Source organism: Gadus macrocephalus, chromosome 10 (assembly GCF_031168955.1).
Source record: "Gadus macrocephalus chromosome 10, ASM3116895v1".
Classification (NCBI taxonomy): domain Eukaryota; kingdom Metazoa; phylum Chordata; class Actinopteri; order Gadiformes; family Gadidae; genus Gadus; species Gadus macrocephalus.
Window position 1 is genome coordinate 16,386,377 of NC_082391.1, and position 18,822 is coordinate 16,405,198.

The following is an 18,822-nucleotide window of genomic DNA, read 5'->3' on the forward strand; positions in this document are numbered from 1 at the left end:
TGTATTCTGCGATGCAGATGCTTAATTCAAACCAATGTCAAGTGTTTGTTTGCCCATCTGACATAATGGATGGTCTGGCTGACGATGAAACGTGTTGCGTGTGTGCCTGCCAACACTCTAAACGTTGCTGGCTCGCATGTGCCCTTCACATCTGGTAGACATTTCCTGGGATCTTTGAAAAGTCAGGGGAGATTCAGGTGCGTCCCCGCCACGGGCGGACGGAAGGGGGCGCTAAGCGAGCAGAGTTTTCTCCACACTTCGGGGGGGTCGCAGCTCGACTACAAACGGCCGTGTTGAAGACACGCTACTACTCTGCGGCATGAGATGAAGCAGGGGGTTAGACGGGCGGCCAGTTGCTGTTTTGACAACGGGACGCCAGTGCCACCGCCGTGGACGGCCTGCGCCACGCAGAGTCAGAGTGCACCGCCGTGGAGGGCGGGCTGATCTGGCCGGGAGCAGCTGGGACATATATCAAGCCATACATCACTGTTGACAGTCCAGCCCGGAACCTTCATCTTCTAACTGTCAGCAGAGGGACTAGGGGGGGCTCCGGGTCCTGACTAACTACTGCCCGGCCTTGTTCGTGGTACTCTCGTACTCTCCCTTTTTCCCCGACCTCGTTTTCTCCCTCCCTCTCTCCCTCCCTCTCTACCTCCTTCTCTTCCTTGACTGCATCCCGCCATTCATCCATCCCTCTCCTTGATCTCTTTGTTTGGCTGTCTGGGGAAGGGAAGGCTTTGAGGGCCCAGCGTGATGCTAATTTGTGAAGTATGGGCCCGTAGAAGCCTGGCGAGCAGGCAGCATAACCATACGTCAAGTTCAGACTCCAGGGCCCAGCGCTCTTGTGCAGGCTAACGAGAGACGGAGCTTGGAAGCGACCTCATCTTTTTGGATGAGGTTATGAAAGGAAAAAGCAGAGGTCATCACATGGTACTAGTTATGATGTGAGCGTACCGCTGGGAATCACCTTTGTGAAGAAGAGCCAGGAGAATTCTTGGATCGCCTTTACAGTAATTGGCTATTTGAACGGCAATTACTGTCACCAAGGAAGGAATAAAAGGTATGAAATGAATATCTCTCCTTATGGCGTGCGCCGCACCATAACTAGTCACACCTCACTCTTTTGATGGGAGGCTGGTCAGATTGGCCGGCACTGGGTGACTGGTTGGAGCCACGATGCTTGGCACAGATCATCCTAATGGCTTATGCCTCGTCTACCTATTGACATCCCGCTCTGCTCTCAGCTAGCCAGCCCTGGCCGAACCTCACTGAAACACTGCCAGGGTGTTTGTGTTTGTGTCCGCCGTTATACCCATTCCTTTCTCCTCGAATAGCAATAGGGCAGCGGTGAAGTTTTGTTTTGTTGTACGCACACACTTCGGGACACCTCGACGCAATTCGATTAGACGGTTGTCAGGAAATCTCACAGGGAAAGTTTGACGTGCCAAAACCCCCCATTGGTGAAGCATTCATTGCCAACACTGCTCTGACAGATGGGCTGATCAATCTTAATGGAGGGGATTTCAAAGTGAGCCATCCCATAATGCAGTACATGTAGGTGGAAGGGTGCAGCCATATGTCATGGCCCCGACACGTGAGAGTTATGCCCTGAACCTCGATGTCTGACAGATAGATGTTTGACAGATGTTGCTTGGGTTTGGATTATGAGACAGAAAATTTGCTGGGCCGTTAGAATAAACTAAGTATCTCACGGGTTAACTACGTTCTGGCCGATATCTTAAATATAAACACATGTATAGTGGAGATATAGCTCGAAGATCTCACTTACCTTTCTGGGGCCACCGATTTTCATCTCATAGACATCGATGGTGAAGTTGGTTCTCCGGCCGTAGTTGTCAAACTGGATGTTCCCGGTCATGCCTTGCACTTGAACCTGTCATGTGGGGAAATTGGGCCGGCGGGCGTTGAAAAGTGTTAACAGTGGTTGAAAGCCATCCTGGTATTAGGATGGTATTATCGTAGCAGTGCTACTGGTGGCCAAGCACCTGCAGAGCGGGCAGATTGTTAGCAGACGGATGGGCTGGATAAGGGCTGAATGAGTAATGTATTCTTGTAATCACATTGGGCTTATGAGGGATGAGTATATTGCAGCGTACAACATTTCACCTGTACAGAAATAGTTTTATTTTCTCTCCAATTCTTCCCTTTCTTAATATATGATATAAACACTCTCTTTCTCTCTTTTCAGGGCAGTCCCTCACTATCTCTCTCTGTCTGTACCCTACCATTTTCAAGGCTCTAACACTCTTTCTCTCTTTCCCCCACAGTTTTCAGGGCAGTCTCTCTCTCTATCTCCCTCATGTTTTCCGATCTCTCTCTCCTAACATTTTCAAGGCTCTCTCTATTGCCCTTGTCTCCTACCATTTTCCGATCTCTCTCTCTCTCCTAACATTTTAAAGGCTCTCTCTCTTTCTCTTGTCCCCTTCTGTTTTCAGGTATCTCTCTCCCTCTCTCTGTCTCAACTTACCGTTTTCAGGTCTCTCTCTCTCTCACTCTCTCTCTCCCCCACCGTTTTCAGCTCTCCCTCTCCCCCTCCCCCTCCCCCTCTCCCTCTCCCTCCCTCTCCCTCTCTTCCTCTCTCCCTCCCTCTCTCCCTCTCTCTCTCCCCCTCTCCCTCTCCCTCTCCCTCTCTCTCTCCCTCTCCCCCCTTACCGTCTTCAGGGCTCTCTCTATGTCGATGCCCTGGCTCCAGGGCACGGCGGGGTTGGCCAGGCAGTCCCCGGCGCTGCCGCGGCGAGACACGTCCACACGCTGCCGCCGCAGGTAACGGAAGGCCTCGGCGATCACCAGGATGGCGTCGTGGGTCAGGGCAGACGTGTACTGCGGATAAAAACAAAGAGGGAATTACGACCCATCCCCTCAACAGCTGAACTGAGTCAAGGGTTAACTGAGTGAAGTGATTCAGGTGTTGGAACACATCTTAAGCAGCGCACAAATGAGTCGTTTAGCACATGTGTCAAACCGCGCAACAATCTTCAAGTGTCAGGCTGTGCTAATTAAATTCGTTCATTTTGGTCAAACCCGCAGCACGATGGTAATCGGGAAAACAAGGAAATTGATGAAAGTACACAGGAAAGTCAGTGGGTTGGCAATGGGGTAAGAGTGGATTCAAAGCTCGGTAAATATTGTTGTGCAACAATGGTCGATGTAACGACTTACAATTTTTCCTTCTGAGGTAACACATGATAAGGTAAAGAGAATTACATGTGTTTTTTCAGAAAAGTAGGACCATGTTGCAATACGTAACTGATCAAAGGTCTAGCCACCATACATGCCATTTTAACTTGTTATGAATGTTGTGTTGTGGAAAATGTGTTTATTAAACCTAACAAATTGGGTTAATACCATACAATATGTATTTTTGTAAGAGTCTGATTTTAAACAGTTTTGAAGTTTTAAGTCTGGTGATTAAGTTTTAAGTCTGTGTACTGAAAAACTTACCTTACCAACAAACTTAACAAACTTGACCTTTTCAGCCAGTATAGCCCCAGCTGTTTGTTAACCACCACACCATGACAAATCTAATCAAATGTCATTCCAAATCAATTTCTTCCTTGGTCATTGTTTAATTAGATGTAAATTGAGGCTGAGGTATAACCTCGCTTTGGACTCCCTATCAATATATTGATTGCTCTTGCGGAGGAAGGGAAAGCCAAGAGGGGGACAAGAACAAAAGGGAAGGAAGAGATGAAGAGCCAATGGGGTAGAAAGTGTATTAGAGGAAGAGTTGAAAAGACAGCAAGAGACAGAGAGAGAGAGATAGAGAGCGAGAGAGAGCGAGAGAGAGCGAGAGAGAGTGTTTGAAGTCTAGAAGAAAACCAATGCTGGCGCTAGACCGCAGGCATCCTAGCTCTCCCGGCTACCTTCAGAGGCGTGCTGCTGGCTTCTGGGAATTCTCTTTCATCCAGGCGATCCCAGCGTTGCATAAACTGCTGCACAATTGGGTTCTCAGGGTTGATGATCTGGAATCCAGAGATGTTGGCGCCACCAGCAAAGACTTTGTCCAAGCTCACGTTGGAAAACCCCTGAGATCACACGGGAACAAACTTTAATTCATATTCATATACATTGTATTTATATGGATATTTAAAAAATAAAACAAATGGTTGCACAATTGTTATATACTATGGGGACTATATACAATTATATTGGATATATAACTATATAAATAAAACGATGTATATAAATATATCAGATCACTTTAATTTAAAGATGTATTAAGGCTGTATGGGATCTGTTTGGGGAAAATCCACGCCCGTTTTTGAAGAAAAAAATAATATTGAATATAATCAGTAGGCTACCCATTTTTTTCTGATCTAATTTGTTTTCACAATTGTGGAAGCGTTACAAGTTCGTACTAACATTAAAACCTCATCTTGAAAAATACACATATTATAATTAAGTTATGGTTTTATCGGAATAAGAACGTCATGCGTCTGTTAACATGTTGAGAGGAAATCTTTGTGTCAACAAGTTCAGTGATAAACAACTGTGACTGTATTTATATAAGCATGGCAGGTCGTGTAAACCAGATGTTTGTTTTATTTTGTAAAAAGGTTTAATTGCTTTTAATCCAAATCTGCCCTTTCCCACAGAGGGAGATTAAAGATATTGAATGTTTACGATGATGTAGCAACCTTCATTTCCTTCATGCTAAGGTTGATCTGATCTTAAATACATTGCTTTTTTAACTTTGCCTTTATTTTATTTCTATTTAAAAAAAAATTATTTTGCTTATCTATTATTTCATTGTATTGTATGACAATGCTTCTATGAGAAGGACTTTGAGTCTGCCTCGTGTATGAAACATGCTTTATAAATAAAGTTGCCTTTCCTTGCCTAAGGTCATGTCAGTGTGGTGACAGGACCTAGGGTTAATGTGGTTAAATGGGTGGCTTCAAGATACAGCATCTACAAAGCCTAAGAATTTGTTTTGTAGACTGCAGTGTTACAATTAAAGCCAGCCATGGGAACAGCAGAGAGGAGAGTGGTGGCCCCACATTTAAGTTGCAACGTGAACGATTATTCGTTTAAAAAATCTGAAAATAAACTAAAGCTATCAACAGAGTGTGAACATCTAACAGTTTTGATGTTATTACAAAGATGTCTATGTATTATGTTACAGAGATATTTACTTAAAGGTACAGTGTCTAGAACTTAAAGGCATCTAGCAGAACTGACTTGGCAGAAATTTAATATAATATTCATAAGTAGTTTCAATTAGTGTATAATCTCATGAAAATAAGAATTGTTTTTGATACCTAGAGGGAAAAAATGTGTTTTGGGCTAAAAGCTGTAGGAAGGAGGGGGTGTGTTATCCCAATGGCTACCACCCATTTCTGATTATCTTTTATTACCGTCGCTGTGTAGGAGTGTTATAATGAGCGTTGTTGTATATGAAATGTGCCGACAATCATGCGTTCTACCATAAGGGTCCTAGAAGTCTAATGCTCTCTCAGAAGTGGACATCAAATGCTGCACAGACGGACCTGTACACATGCAGCATGGCGTTATGCTATATGTGCCGTAGAAGCTTAACCCTCACTCAGACGCAAAAAAATAAACATCATACATTTTTATACATCCTTGATTGGTTTTGAGGACATATTTATTCAGGAGGAAGTTGGTATCCAAAACAAAGTTGTGATACTACCGCACCGTCATAGCTTATGAAGGTAACTCGTTGTATATTTCAACTGAAAGTGTTAATAGGATTGCTAAGTTTGTTCATGCACTGGTCAGAAAAGTTAATTCAATTTATCCGTCTGGTTTTATGCTGCCCCCATTACCACTGCAATAATAACTACTTTATCGTCCAGTACAAAAATTGCAATTGCAAGAACGCAAACACATATAGACGCCAAATATATGTTGGCGCGTGGAGCTGGCCGAGGAGTATATAGTGGTACATTAATCCCATCATGAGGAACATTAAGGCGGGGATTTTCGACCCCAATGCCGCGTGATCACTGGATAGTTACTCACAAGATTGGCCAGAATGTAGTGGTAGCCGCGGCTGTTCTTCCCCAGGGCCACAACCTGTGGGAGGGAAGATCAATACAGCAAGTCAACCATGAGATGAGACCCAAAGACACAGGCCCGGCACAGTAATCATTGTAAACGTGCAAACTCGGCTGGCAGCAGATCGAGAGCGGCCATTGAAGTTGAAAACAAATCGCGGTCCGTTCTCCGATGGAGCTCGCCCAAGAGACAGAACAATTAGGGAGACGCATTGATGAGGGAGGAGCCATTAACGAGGCGGGAGCGTCCTGTAACGACCTGTGACGTTTCTCCCTCGCTGTGGAGCGCTCCGCCGCGGTTCACGGCGAAGCGCAAGGATTGGAGAAAAACACATAAGAGGAAGATATTTTCAAAAGGTGTTTACGATGAGATGCGCGCCGTCTGCCACTGCTTTTGAAACTCTCACACCTTCCCAACATAACAGCATGTATGGCCCACGCAGCACGGCTGAAAATAGCACGCAAGGCTCTTAGACTTCTCATCTCTCCCGGCTAACAATATGGTTTTTCGTTTCCTTTTTGTTCTTCCTGCTCTTTTTCTTGTTCCGGTCAAAATGAGGGTGGACGACAAGTTGCCTGGGCGAACTCTGGAACATTATAACAATATGGATTGTTCACGATGCCGTGGTGCCCCACACATAAACTGGACATTGCTTTCCACAAGGGGGCTCATAAAAGTGTTCTGTTATGGAGCATTACTGACGTTTGTTAGCGGAATGGGAGTGAATGCTGGGGGCTCGCCATGTGCAGCCTGACCAGCGTGCGTGCGTGTGTGTGTGTCTGTGTCTGTGTCTGTGTGTGTGTGTCTGTGTCTGTGTGTGTGTGTGTGTGTGTGTTATTTTCCAGCCTGTGTTCTACAAACATGGCAGGGAAAGCGGTGTTGTGGAGGGAAATCAGTATGTTTGCCCGACTCTGTTCTGGCGCGGACTTTGTCAAAACAACAAACAGTCTGACAGTGTGTGGACACGTTTGTGCCTGCATGTTACTGAGGGAATGGGTGCAGGGGGGTTAGGATGGTGGCTGTGGTGTAATTGTTGTGCAATTACCTATTTGTTTTAGTGGACCATTAGCCACGATGCCGATTCAGCCCAGCGTATAGATTGTTGCAAGGGGGAAACATTAGCAGGGTTGAAGGGGTTGAAGGGTTGGGGAGACTATAGGTGGCCTTTCGGATCTGAAAAAACTCTTGATGAGCTACCTCCTCAACTCTATGGTTATTATCGAGTCGCCTGACAAACGTATAGAAATGACCAACGGCGTTCACACAGATAGGTACAGTTTATAATGAAAAAGCGGTTTGTTAAGGTCACACAAAAATCTTTTTTGCATTAAAGCGCTGCTGAACTTCAAGTTGTCAGTCCCCCAAAAATGACAGATTTCCTTGTTAATTATGATTTATTTGATGAGTTAAGCGTGGATGAGCCGTGGAAAGATTTTGCATCGGGCCTAACAACGCCCATCAGCTGTGCTCAATCACCGTAAACCAAGTCCTCTCGCGGCATATTGCTTGATTAGAAACCCGGTGGGCAAATGGTTCACACACAGGCCAAATGAAGATAACAAATGGGAAAAAAAGCAACCATACTTGAAGGCATAACATATCAGGAACTGAATTAAGCATAAATGTAAGCGTGCGATCAGATAATTTCATACCATTTATTTTAAGTATTCACAGAGGGGGGCGAGGGAAAATGCATTGTGAATAACTGCTTGTTGAACCACTCGACGCACAGAATCACAGTTCTGGCGGTGGATGGAGTGGAATGATGTGTCTGCCTTGGTGTTGTTATCTGTGGGCGGTGCCGTTATAGAGACGGCCAGCAGGGAGGAGACAGTACTGGGCATGGGCAGGGTCCATTCCAGCCAGAGAGAGACCCCGTCGTCCAATCCCCTCACAAGGGACACAACAGCCTCACGGATCAAGTGAAGCCATTTTTTCCTCCCTTTTGTCAACCTGCGAATGGGGAACCGCCGCGCATTTCACAAAGGATGGCGCACGAGGGAGCACAAAACAACTCCTCCCTCATCCGTCAATGCCATTAACTGCTTCCACCCCCCACCTCTTTGTTAAGTGAAAAAGAGAGTTGGGAGTTTCAGGATTTATTTAAAAAAGAAGAGACTTTGGGTTTGGACCAAAATGTCCACAGTCTACCTGTAGGCGTTCTCTGAGCTTAACACCATTACTGGTTCATTAAAAAGTCATGTATCGTGTGATAAACGCCTGGGCTAAATTACAAAATTAGAACAGAACTGTAAATAGGATTCAAATCCGAAGTCTGCAAATGAAAGGCGGGCGGTTTAAACATCAATCTTTTCCCAGTCCATGGCTGCAGGTGGAACTATAGTTCCTCTTTCGTCTTTTGCTCCTGTTTGTCATTAGACCTTCCTTGACGTTTGCTACTCTGCTGTATTGCCCCAAGGCCGTGCACTATTTTTTTTTTATTGCACTCTCCCTCCCCGTCCACGCCAACCTCTTGCTCTGAGAGATCCGGGCCAGCTCCGTGAGCGTGTGCTCGCCGAGGCCGCAGCCGGGCCGGTCCACCGACACAGCGCAACCTTGGGCCGAGGCACAGCGTGTTCATAATGACACTGAGCAACACCTCACCTCGGGCCAGAGCGTACCATTTTTGGGGGGGGGGGGATAATTAGGCGGAGCGCGGGTCTCCGGCTCCCATCGGGTGGAACACATTTCAATATCACACCGGCGTTCACCGAGAGGCTCCTCGCTGCCCCCCCCCCTCCCCCACGGCTAAAGAAGCAGGTAGCAAGCGCCACCTCTCGCGGCGGAACGGCTTTAATCTAATTTCCTTTGAAATTGGTTTACATCCCCCCCCCAGCCGTCACCCAACACATAACAACCACTCTTTATCTAATCATATTATTAGAGTAATGGCCGCCGTAGAGGTAGTCAAAATCTGCTGAATTGGACTATAGTGTTTTTGTTATACTAATACTAGGTGTAACACTAGCATTACCACTAGTAATACTACACTTCTAATGACACTGCTATTGGCTGCAATGCTGGTACTTGTAGTACGACTAATAATATGCATAATGGTAACCATAACAATAATTATAGCATATCAACCACTACTGATGCAATTTCTATGTCTACTATGCAATAATAATGATAACATTGATACTATTACATGTAATATTGGTGACTTGTACATACATTATAAGCATAGTTGTTCATATTAAGAACCCTAACTAAGTGAAAGTCAAAATGCCTTTCAGGTTATTTTCATCAAATGTAAATGTATGCACACACACACACACACACACACACACACACACACACACACACACACACACACACACACACACACACACACACACACACACACGTGTGTAATCTGACTTTGCCTGTCCTGTTTAACCCTCACACACATTGATCCCAGTGTTTCCACTACAATTCTTTCCATTAGCGGTGCTGAGGTTTGTGTGAGGTGCACTATGCTGATGTGCGTGTGCACGGTGCTGATGTACACGTGCCCATTACTGACGTCCACTGGTGCATAGAGCTTTCGATGTAGCCATTGATTCCAGTAGGGCTCTGATGTATTCAAACAGAAATGGTCTCATACAATGGTAAAACCAAACATTTTAACAATAAATTGAATGCAACATTGTTTTGCCATTAATGTTATGCACGAATAGAGTTTTAAGTCTGCGGTTTGCAGCCATCCCAGTGTCTGGGTTTCATAATACTGTTGCTTGCTTTTTACACAATTAAAAATCTAGGCTATTTTCTATAATTTCCTTTCACTTGTTGTGTTGCTTTTTCTCTTTATCCTTCCTACATTAAGCCCCAACCCAATAATAGTTGAGATTATGCCACCTACAATATCAACCTTACTGTTTTATTCTTTATTATTATTTTCTTCCTTTTTTTTTCTCTTCTATATCTAAACACTATTCTGCTCTCAGTATTTTTCACCCGTGGAGGGGATCAGTCGGAGGCATCTACGATATAAATAGTTTTTTTAAATTAAACGAATAGCATTTTGGGCACCCAAAATTATTTGTATTAAAAATATTTCTAAATATATGAATATAGCATTCAGCTTTTTGGCGTTGCTGACTGCAGTGGCGCTGGCAACCCAGCAGGGGCGCTGTGCCACTGCTGGCTACATGTAAGGGAAACAAATGGATCCCCAAAGCTCGCTCTGCGCGACCTTTAATTCTGCTGCTGCAGCCGAAAAAACAGGGCTTCCATTCAGGACCGGAGCTTTCCTGTGAGGGCTGATGGAAACAGACACCCAGAGCGATCTTGACCTCTCCCAGAGACACCCCCTTGGAAGGAGCACACAAGCCTTGCCATGGCAGAAAGAGAGCCACAAACGTAAAACATCAGCCGCACTTGAACCGACTGATGGTTCGATAAACACCAAGCCCGCCGTCCTCACCCAGCGCCTGACCTTTTCTCCGGTGCCGTGTTGAGGGGTGGTGTGATGGGAGTATGACGGCAAGCAGAGGCTCGGGGGGAGAGAGGGGTGGAATGGAAACTGAGACGCCTCCATGAGTTTAGAAAAATCCTCATTTTATCCATTATTAACAAAGACAAGCAAACAACGACGCAATTATTGCCACACTAACCCCGCATCGTGAAAATGCATATCTGGAAACACTCATCTATCTGCATCTAACCATTCAGGAGGAATACAAATTTTTTTTGTGTGCCGCAAGGATACCAGACACCAGTAGAAAATTCAAAGGCTATTACTTGGAATTATGCTTCTGAGTGATGGCTTTTCTGTGTATTACTTTTCACTAAACACTAATTGATAAACGGTAGCGTCAGGCCTTCTTGAATACAAGAAGTCCTGGTGTCAGTGTACACGTCTAGATTCCTCCAATGGTTGTGTGGAGGCTGTTTTGTTGGAAAGCATAATGCTCCCACCATCTTAAGATACAAGTTCTTAAAATACACTAAGTGGTTATATGGAGGTGGGTCTGTAGTGTGTATGGGCTTTCAAACGAGTAGGTGCAGGAGAAGGGAGAGCGTGACACCAGTGCGCAGTAATGGTATGGTATGGGATTTCAAATATAAAGGGTTTTTATTTTTTTACTTTGCACCCACATACCCACACAACAACCTGTGGGTGATCTCCCGAACGACGCTCAACGACTCTCCCTTCTCCTCCACACTCACTTTCATTGTCCAAAATCACAAGAGCATTTCAAACTAAGTGCAATGATACTGTTTAATAATGACCCTCCTTCTGGCTGTTCGATGCGTGGTGAATGTGTCTCAAAAGTAGAAGTGCATTAGTCTAAAATGAAAAGGCTCTTCCACCGCCAGCCTTCATACCACTGCTTTAATGTTTCATGCAAAAAGCCAACGCACACAGTATGCCTTTGCACATCCTCCCATGCATAGCAGCACGGAGGAAACGACTGAAAGGCAATCAAGCCGGTAGTCTTCGCTGTAAGGTAATTAAACGCGTTGTTACACAGTAATTAACCAGACGTGAATTTGACCTCACAGAGATCAATACATTTGAGGCATGTGTTGTTGCCAAATATATAATTATTATTTCCTTTATAAAACATACGCCCAGCGGAAGTATCCAAAACCTTTATTTTTTTTACCATACCTTGAAATATATATTTATACGATTTTATGCAACAGTCTTGAGCCCGATGGTGAAACTGATGCGTCTCCTTCCATCGGAGAAGCAGTCAGAGGGGTCACATTCTCTTTAATGGTAGCGCTATAATCCGCATTAATTCTGTAATCGTGGAGAGCAAATGGGCCCCTTTAATGGTCGGGTGTCAGGGGTTTGAATGGTCGCCATATCTAGGGGGTTCTATATTAAGAGGATAAAGGCTCTAGCCACTGTTCTCGCGCCCCCCCCCCCCCCCCCCTCCACCTCACCTAGCCTGGGGACAATAAGCGAATGCCTGGATGAGCATCACTTTTCCTATCATCAGTGAGTTTCTTTCTCGCTCTCCCTCTGTATCGCGCCCCTACCTCTATCTTAATTAAGGCAAGGAATTGAGGAGGCTGTGTAATCTTGGGTGAAACATTATTTCTGCAAAAAAGTGCTAAAACTTGCTCATAATTATTTTTAGGATAGGTGTAGTATTGTACGTGTGAGTGTGATTCATTTTGGTATATGTTTTTTTTAGGCTATCTGTTAGCTATCTGATACCTTTTCTCCCTCTATCTTTCTTATATCTCCTATTGGGAGATGTGTATTCTCCTCATTATCACAGCAAAAATAAAAGATTTCTTTTGGTGAAAAGACCCAGGTCAATGTATTATACCCTGTACACAATCTAACTTCCAAAGCTTAAAAGAAAAATTCGGGAGTCTCCAACCTGGACCCTATTTTCTCATCATTTGGGTCTAAGGGACTAATGCAGAAAAAAACTATTTTTGAAATAAAGCATTGAGGGAGAACACTGCAGCAATTATCCGCAAAACGCTCTGCAATTTAATCCTATTCACGCCCCATAGGATGTCCTTTAAAATGACGTGTTAAGCCACTGAAAGGCTTGGATACTATTCTAACATCATGCAAAGGATCCCTACAGAAAATTTTAAATGGTTTCTTTACCTTACGCTTGATCAAGTCTGTTGGATATTGTGTCCAACCAAGACTCACTCAAGCAGAAGTCTTGCTCTGAAATCTCTATGTTGCATTGTTGCACGATATTTACTTATTGTCATCGCAATTCCAACACTCCTCCACCCAAATCTTTCAGACAACAATAAATAACGCTATCTGTAGTCCAACACAATATACTCTCTCCTCTCCAGCACTCACTCATGTTTCCACCGTTCTCTTCCTGCAACAACAATTTAACTCTCGCAAGACTTCTCTTTGAGTGAGACTTGATTGGACAAAAAACATTATATATTTTTTTAATAATAATGTTAGAATACTGTCTGAGCCTGAGAAAATCAAGCACTCTTAAACACAAAGGGACAATGTGTACAATCTGTCCCTTGGGACATACATGCCCCAAGGTACTCCATTGCAGCCAGTTGTACGCGTTTACCGTTCTTGCTTAATACTGGACCATTTTCCTAAATTGTAGTATTCGTTATTCCAAACAAGATCAGAAAATAGGGTCCATAATGAAAAATCCTGAAGTTTAACTTTAAATAAAGAGCGCCAACACTATCAACATCTCCCTCTCCCAGAGTAAACACAACCGCCCTTCCATACCAGACTAGAATAACATTCAAAACTATTTCTCCAATGCACCACTCGATTCTTCATTCTTCTCCTCCTCTCGCTCCCTTCTCCGCTCTCTTCCCCCCTCCCCAGTGACTAGAACTCATCGCTCTGTGAGCGGGGAGAGAGTCTTTTCAGGGTTTGCCGTTTCTTTGAACAGCTTGTGTGCCCAGGGCCTGTCCCAGACGCCATTCATTCCCGTCTGCCTCCGTTCTTTACGTCAGAAGATGAGCAGGTTGTTGGCTGCGAGCAGACTCACAGCACAGAAAGCCCCTCAGGGAATGCAGCCAGGACCAGAAAGCATAAAGGCGAGCACAGCAATCACTACCACCACAGCAGATATGTGGCAATATGTGCAATCTTATAGATGAAGCCGATTAGGCAGTATATGCAGAGATGAGATCTCACAGAAACCGCACGCGCACGAACACACACACACACACACACACACACACACACACACACACACACACACACACACACACACACACACACACACACACACACACACACACACACACACACACACACACACACACACACAAACGCATGTTGGTGAGCCAGGCGCAATGCATACAAAGATATATTCAAAAGAGAAAATGAAAAAAAAACTAAAACTAAAGAGCCCCAGAATTATACAGCATGTACAGAAGGAGAATAAATATGCGATATGCCACATATAATTATATAATTATCTTCAAATGTAGGATACCACATATATCCGTACCATGGGAAGCTGTCGTATCCTGCTGTGATGAAAAAGACTCATGTGGGTGTATTTCAGAAAGCTCAATGGTCAGATAAACGTATGTTAAAGTGCGTTTATCATTGGCTGAATGTGTCTGCATGATGAAACAAATGGAACAGGATAAACGTCCAGATGGTCGTTAAGGCACCCAAAAATAATCCTTCCCCCTCTTTTAAGATCCTCAAAGGTGTGTTTACAACCTTATCTTACTCTCAAAAAAGAATGCATCGTGCTTAGTATAGCCATAGAATCCCTATGATGTTTCTGTTATGTATGCCATACCATTGCCTGATGGCGCTATAACAATTCTTGCTCTGTACTCCCCTAAGTTATCTAGGTAAAGTTCAAATGGAATAATGTTGTCATGCGTAGTAATTACTCTGCTATCAAGTTAATGGATCTAACTATGATATAAGATAACTAATATAAAATAAATCTTTGGCAATGTTATTGTTTAGTGTTCAAGTCATGTTTTCAAACTTCATGTCATGTTGGTCTGTGTTTCGAAGCAAGAAAATAACCTCATTATGAGTTAGCAAAGAATTGTTTCGGCTAGCTCTTGCAACAATGTTGGCCCCCATATTGATACTCAGGTTGAAAATGTTGAGCAATGGGAAACCTATGGAATGGTTTGAACACTTTCTCAATGCTAATGACAAAAGAAAAGCAGGTGGAGGTTCCTTTGAGTGAAATGGCTACTTCAACATATGCATGTATAGTATCACACCAGCAAACCCAGTGGATTTATCCTTCAACAGATGGTGGAACTGAAGAGGATATTTTCCCTCAAGCCTATCATCATCCGGGATTCCACTTCCATAAGAGAAACCGGGAAGGAGGGAAATCTGTGAGTGCATTGACGTGCTGGAATAGTTATCCGAAAGCTGTGATCTCACGGCAGCATGGAAGAAGCGCTAAGTGACAGGGTTGTCTGTGGATCGGTGAAGCGTCAGCCACATTGAAAAGGCGAGAAAAGTGTATTGGGTAGTATAGTGCGTGTGCATCGCAACGTATCATCGCAATGACTGCCCTCATTTTGGAAGCATAGGAGAATTTGAATGTTAGTTATTATGTTGGTGGTTACATTTTTGGGTTATTTTTTGGTAATTAATCACAAAATTATTTGTCATTATGGAGAGTCATTGTAGTAACTGCCACAGTATTTCTCATGAGAGACGTGGCAGAACAATGTTTTTCAGAAAACGAAGATTCAGATACATTAAGTCCAAAACCTAAAATAGAATGACATGTCATGAAAAAGCAATTAGACACAGGTGCAGCTGCATCATTGATCTCAGTGGTAAAATAGAAAAAAAAATTCAAGCATCTGCAATTAATATAAACACAGAAACGTACAAACACCCCTAATTATCCCAGCCCACATAGGACATTTCAGTAACAAATAGTTTCAGATCCCGCTCTTTTCCAACAAGCCATGGATCAGGTTTTGCAAGGAATCCCAAACATTAACTGTTACCTTGAAGACATCATGGTGACAGAGCAAAGTGATGAAGAACATGATGCCAGGGGGCTACACAGGACACCAGAGAAAGGACAAACAATCGCTGAAGCCCTTGCTTCCAGCAACGGGAGCAAGCTTCTTACATTGCTCTGCACGACCAATAACTACGGGGGATTCATTCCCAGTCTAGCGTCGATCCCCAACCCCATGAACACACTCCTGTGTCAAGGTAGGAAACAGGACCAGTGAATGTTAATCAGCCTTTTAAAGAGCAAAGGAACAGCTGCTGACACAGAACATACTCACTCATTGTGATGCAGAGCTAGGCGTGTGACTGCCGTGCAACACATCGCCGTACGTTTTTCCATGAGAAAACCATTGCCTCCAGAAGACTCAGTAAGGCTAGAACTATGCTCAGATCAGGCAGGAGGCATTAACCATTTTTCTTCGGAGTCAGGAAGTTCTTCAAGTACCTAAATGGAAGGTAGTTCACGTTACTGAATTGATCACTGACTGCTAACGACCATCATCATTCCAGATGAAGGAGTATCACTGGCTGTGGCACGGTTGCAGCTTTACGCCTAGCTGCTGTCATGTCATGACTACCCTATAGTGGACAAGAACGGTGCCTCCGTGGCAATGCAGACAGGCTTTCCCGTTTGCAACTTCCTTTGATGTACAAGACAAAATGGACGCTGTAAAAGGCTCAAGGAGATCTAGAAGCTTACCTGACCAGGCACAACGTGCTGACAATTCAGAAAGGATGCTTAATATGGGGCCTCTGCTTTGTCGTTTTCTCCAAATCTTCCTCCACAAGTTCTGTCAGAACTGCAGACATAACACCCTGGAGGTGTCAGGAATAAAGCCCTGGCTCTGAGTTATGTCTGGCGGCCAGGAATTGACTCTGAAATCAAAAACAAAATCTGCCAAGCGAATCTGCCAGCGAATCCAGAGAATAGCCGTGCACCACTCCAACCCCCAGGTGTGGCCAACCAGTCCATTGGAGAGGAAGCTCAGCAAGATCTTAGAGGTTCTGAGAGTCCTGTTCATCAGGTACCACCGGTGCTTGTGAGTGACAATGAACCACGGTTCACATCAGGAGAACAGTCTGCGTTCCTCAAGTAGAACGAAGTAAAGCACAACTGCTCTGCTCCTTACCACCCAAGCTACCCACGGGATTAGCTGGACATTTTCTGCAGACGTTCAAGTCAACCAAAGAAAGAAAATATACACTGCAGTACAGACTACACAGTTTCTACTGCACTGCTCGAGATGACACTCCCCACTCGTCAACGAAAGAGTCCCCTTCCATCCAATTTCTCAAACACAAAATGAGGTCCCGCCCTGACCTCGTCAAACCAAGTGCGTCTCAAACCAAGAGGCAGCCACACAAGTGGCAAGTGTGTGAAGGTGAGAGCGTTCAAATACTGGGGAGTGAGATGCAATGAAGAGACTACCTGAAGGGGGAAAGGCGGACTACTGGAGTCCAATAGTCAAAACAGAACCAGTTTCTTACAGGAGATGTGCACAGATGTGCCCGTGTAGACATTGACAATTTCAGGACGTAAGTGACAATGTTGCAGCCAAGAGCGTGGAAACGTATCAGGCTAAGTTATAAGTATAAAAATGATAGAATGAAGTGAACATTTGTTATTTGTCATTAGAAAGGTTGAAAGAAAAATAATATAGAGACTATATAATATAAGAATGTATTTCTTTATTTAGATGAATGGAAAAAGTGTTAAGAAAAGTCACCTTACTTTAAAATGTGTTGAACGGGTTTAATGATTGTCGACAAGAATATTTAGTCGGGAAGATTATTATTTAAGTTCCCTAAGTAAAGCAGAGTAAAAAGGGAATAATGGTTTCCGGTGCGTGAAAATGACTCGGCTCTCAAGTGAACGGATATTATCATCTTATAAGAGTACAAACATAACAGTTTCATTGCTGGATGGTGAATTTTGATATCAAAAAAAATAATAATTTGAAGAAGCCGTTTAAGAAAAAAGACTTTGTACGATTTTAATGAAACTAAAATGCAAACAGTGAAGCAGAATAAGCATCTCCCATTCGGACCAATGCAAAGCCATTAAAACTTCAAAGGATGAGCAGTGAGTCCACGCTACTCTCCCTCTTTTGTGGGGAAACAAACGTAGGAAAATCTGGGGGCTGCATAAAATGGCTCAGCAATCTCCACATTCCGGATAAGTCACCGTTCCATGGACTCTTTCTCGCTCCCTCTCACTATAGTGGGATTACTCATACTCAAATCATAAAACTAAAGCCACCAAGCTGATTACCATTCCCTCCCCCCTCCCACCGCCCCACCCCCGGCAAATCCTCCCCAACAATCAGCTTCCCGGATCTGAACCGCGTCACAAATCCCCCCCCCCCCCCCCCCCCCCACGACAGGCAGCGACCTTGATGGACGGAAGCGTGGAGGTTTGCGGAAATCGCAATACGCCGCCAACACCAAACTTCTGTGACTGACATGGCAGTCTGTCTTGAAAGTCTGACTGAATGGAAATAATCGTCTCGGCCCTCTGGGGGATGTGAGCTCATATCTCTGCACAAAGCTGTGGTCAACGGGGCTGTCTGAGTGCGCAGCGTGAAGGAACACAACAACACCTTTACATCCATCTAAGTGAGGACACTCAGCTGCCGCTATAGAGCTGGACGCTTGTGTGTGCGTGCGTGTGCGTGCGTGCGTGCGTGCGTGCGTGCGTGCGTGCGTGCGTGTGTGTGTGCGCGCGCGTGTGTGTGTGTGTGTGTGTGTGTGTGTGTGAGGGTTTGTGTGTCTGTGTGTCTGTGTGTAGGAGGACATGTGTGTGTGTGTGTATGGGAGGACGTGTTTGTGTGTGTGTGGGTGTGTGGGTGTGTGTGTGTGTGTGTGGGTGTGTGTCTGTCAGTTGGTGTCTGTGTTTTGTATTGATGATGGCCTTGGAGGTGGTAGGGCGAGTGGTGTGTGTGGGGGGGGGGGGGGGGTGGTGGAAGTGGTGGTGGTGGTCAATATAATGGCACACTCCCATCAGGGGGTGGACGCGGAGCCGAGTGTGGCCAATCGACGGAGTCTGAGAGGCGATGACTCAGGGCTATTTGCAGACGAAGCCAAATTATGTCAATTAGCTTCAGGAGAGACGATCCCATGCTGAGAATGCCCCTGGACAAAAGTTTAAAACTGTGTGGCGCCGACTGCTTCATAGGCGGCTGTAATGAGGGTGTTTTGGTGGTGTCTGCCTTTCCAGGAACTTGCAGAGGGGAGGGATCGATGCTGACAATGATGAGTATTATGATGAATAAAGCAACAGAAATCAATCGGCGGAGAAGAATCCCAAAAGTAACACCATCATGCTTATTATCCATTGGATAAAAATATCAGCC

General features: G+C 44.6%; 1 protein-coding gene across 1 annotated transcript in view; it reads right to left on the bottom strand.

Annotated features, from left to right (window-relative positions):
- LOC132465926 (glutamate receptor 3) overlaps positions 1-18,822 on the bottom strand; it is a 42,149-nt gene that overhangs the window by 22,167 nt on the left and 1,160 nt on the right. The window contains exons 2-5 of the mRNA XM_060062850.1: positions 6,007-6,060; positions 3,885-4,046; positions 2,674-2,841; positions 1,790-1,894 (exon numbers count right to left, since the gene is read on the bottom strand). Coding sequence (XP_059918833.1) covers positions 1,790-1,894; positions 2,674-2,841; positions 3,885-4,046; positions 6,007-6,060 — 489 coding nt within the window. The remainder of the gene's footprint in view (positions 1-1,789; positions 1,895-2,673; positions 2,842-3,884; positions 4,047-6,006; positions 6,061-18,822) is intronic.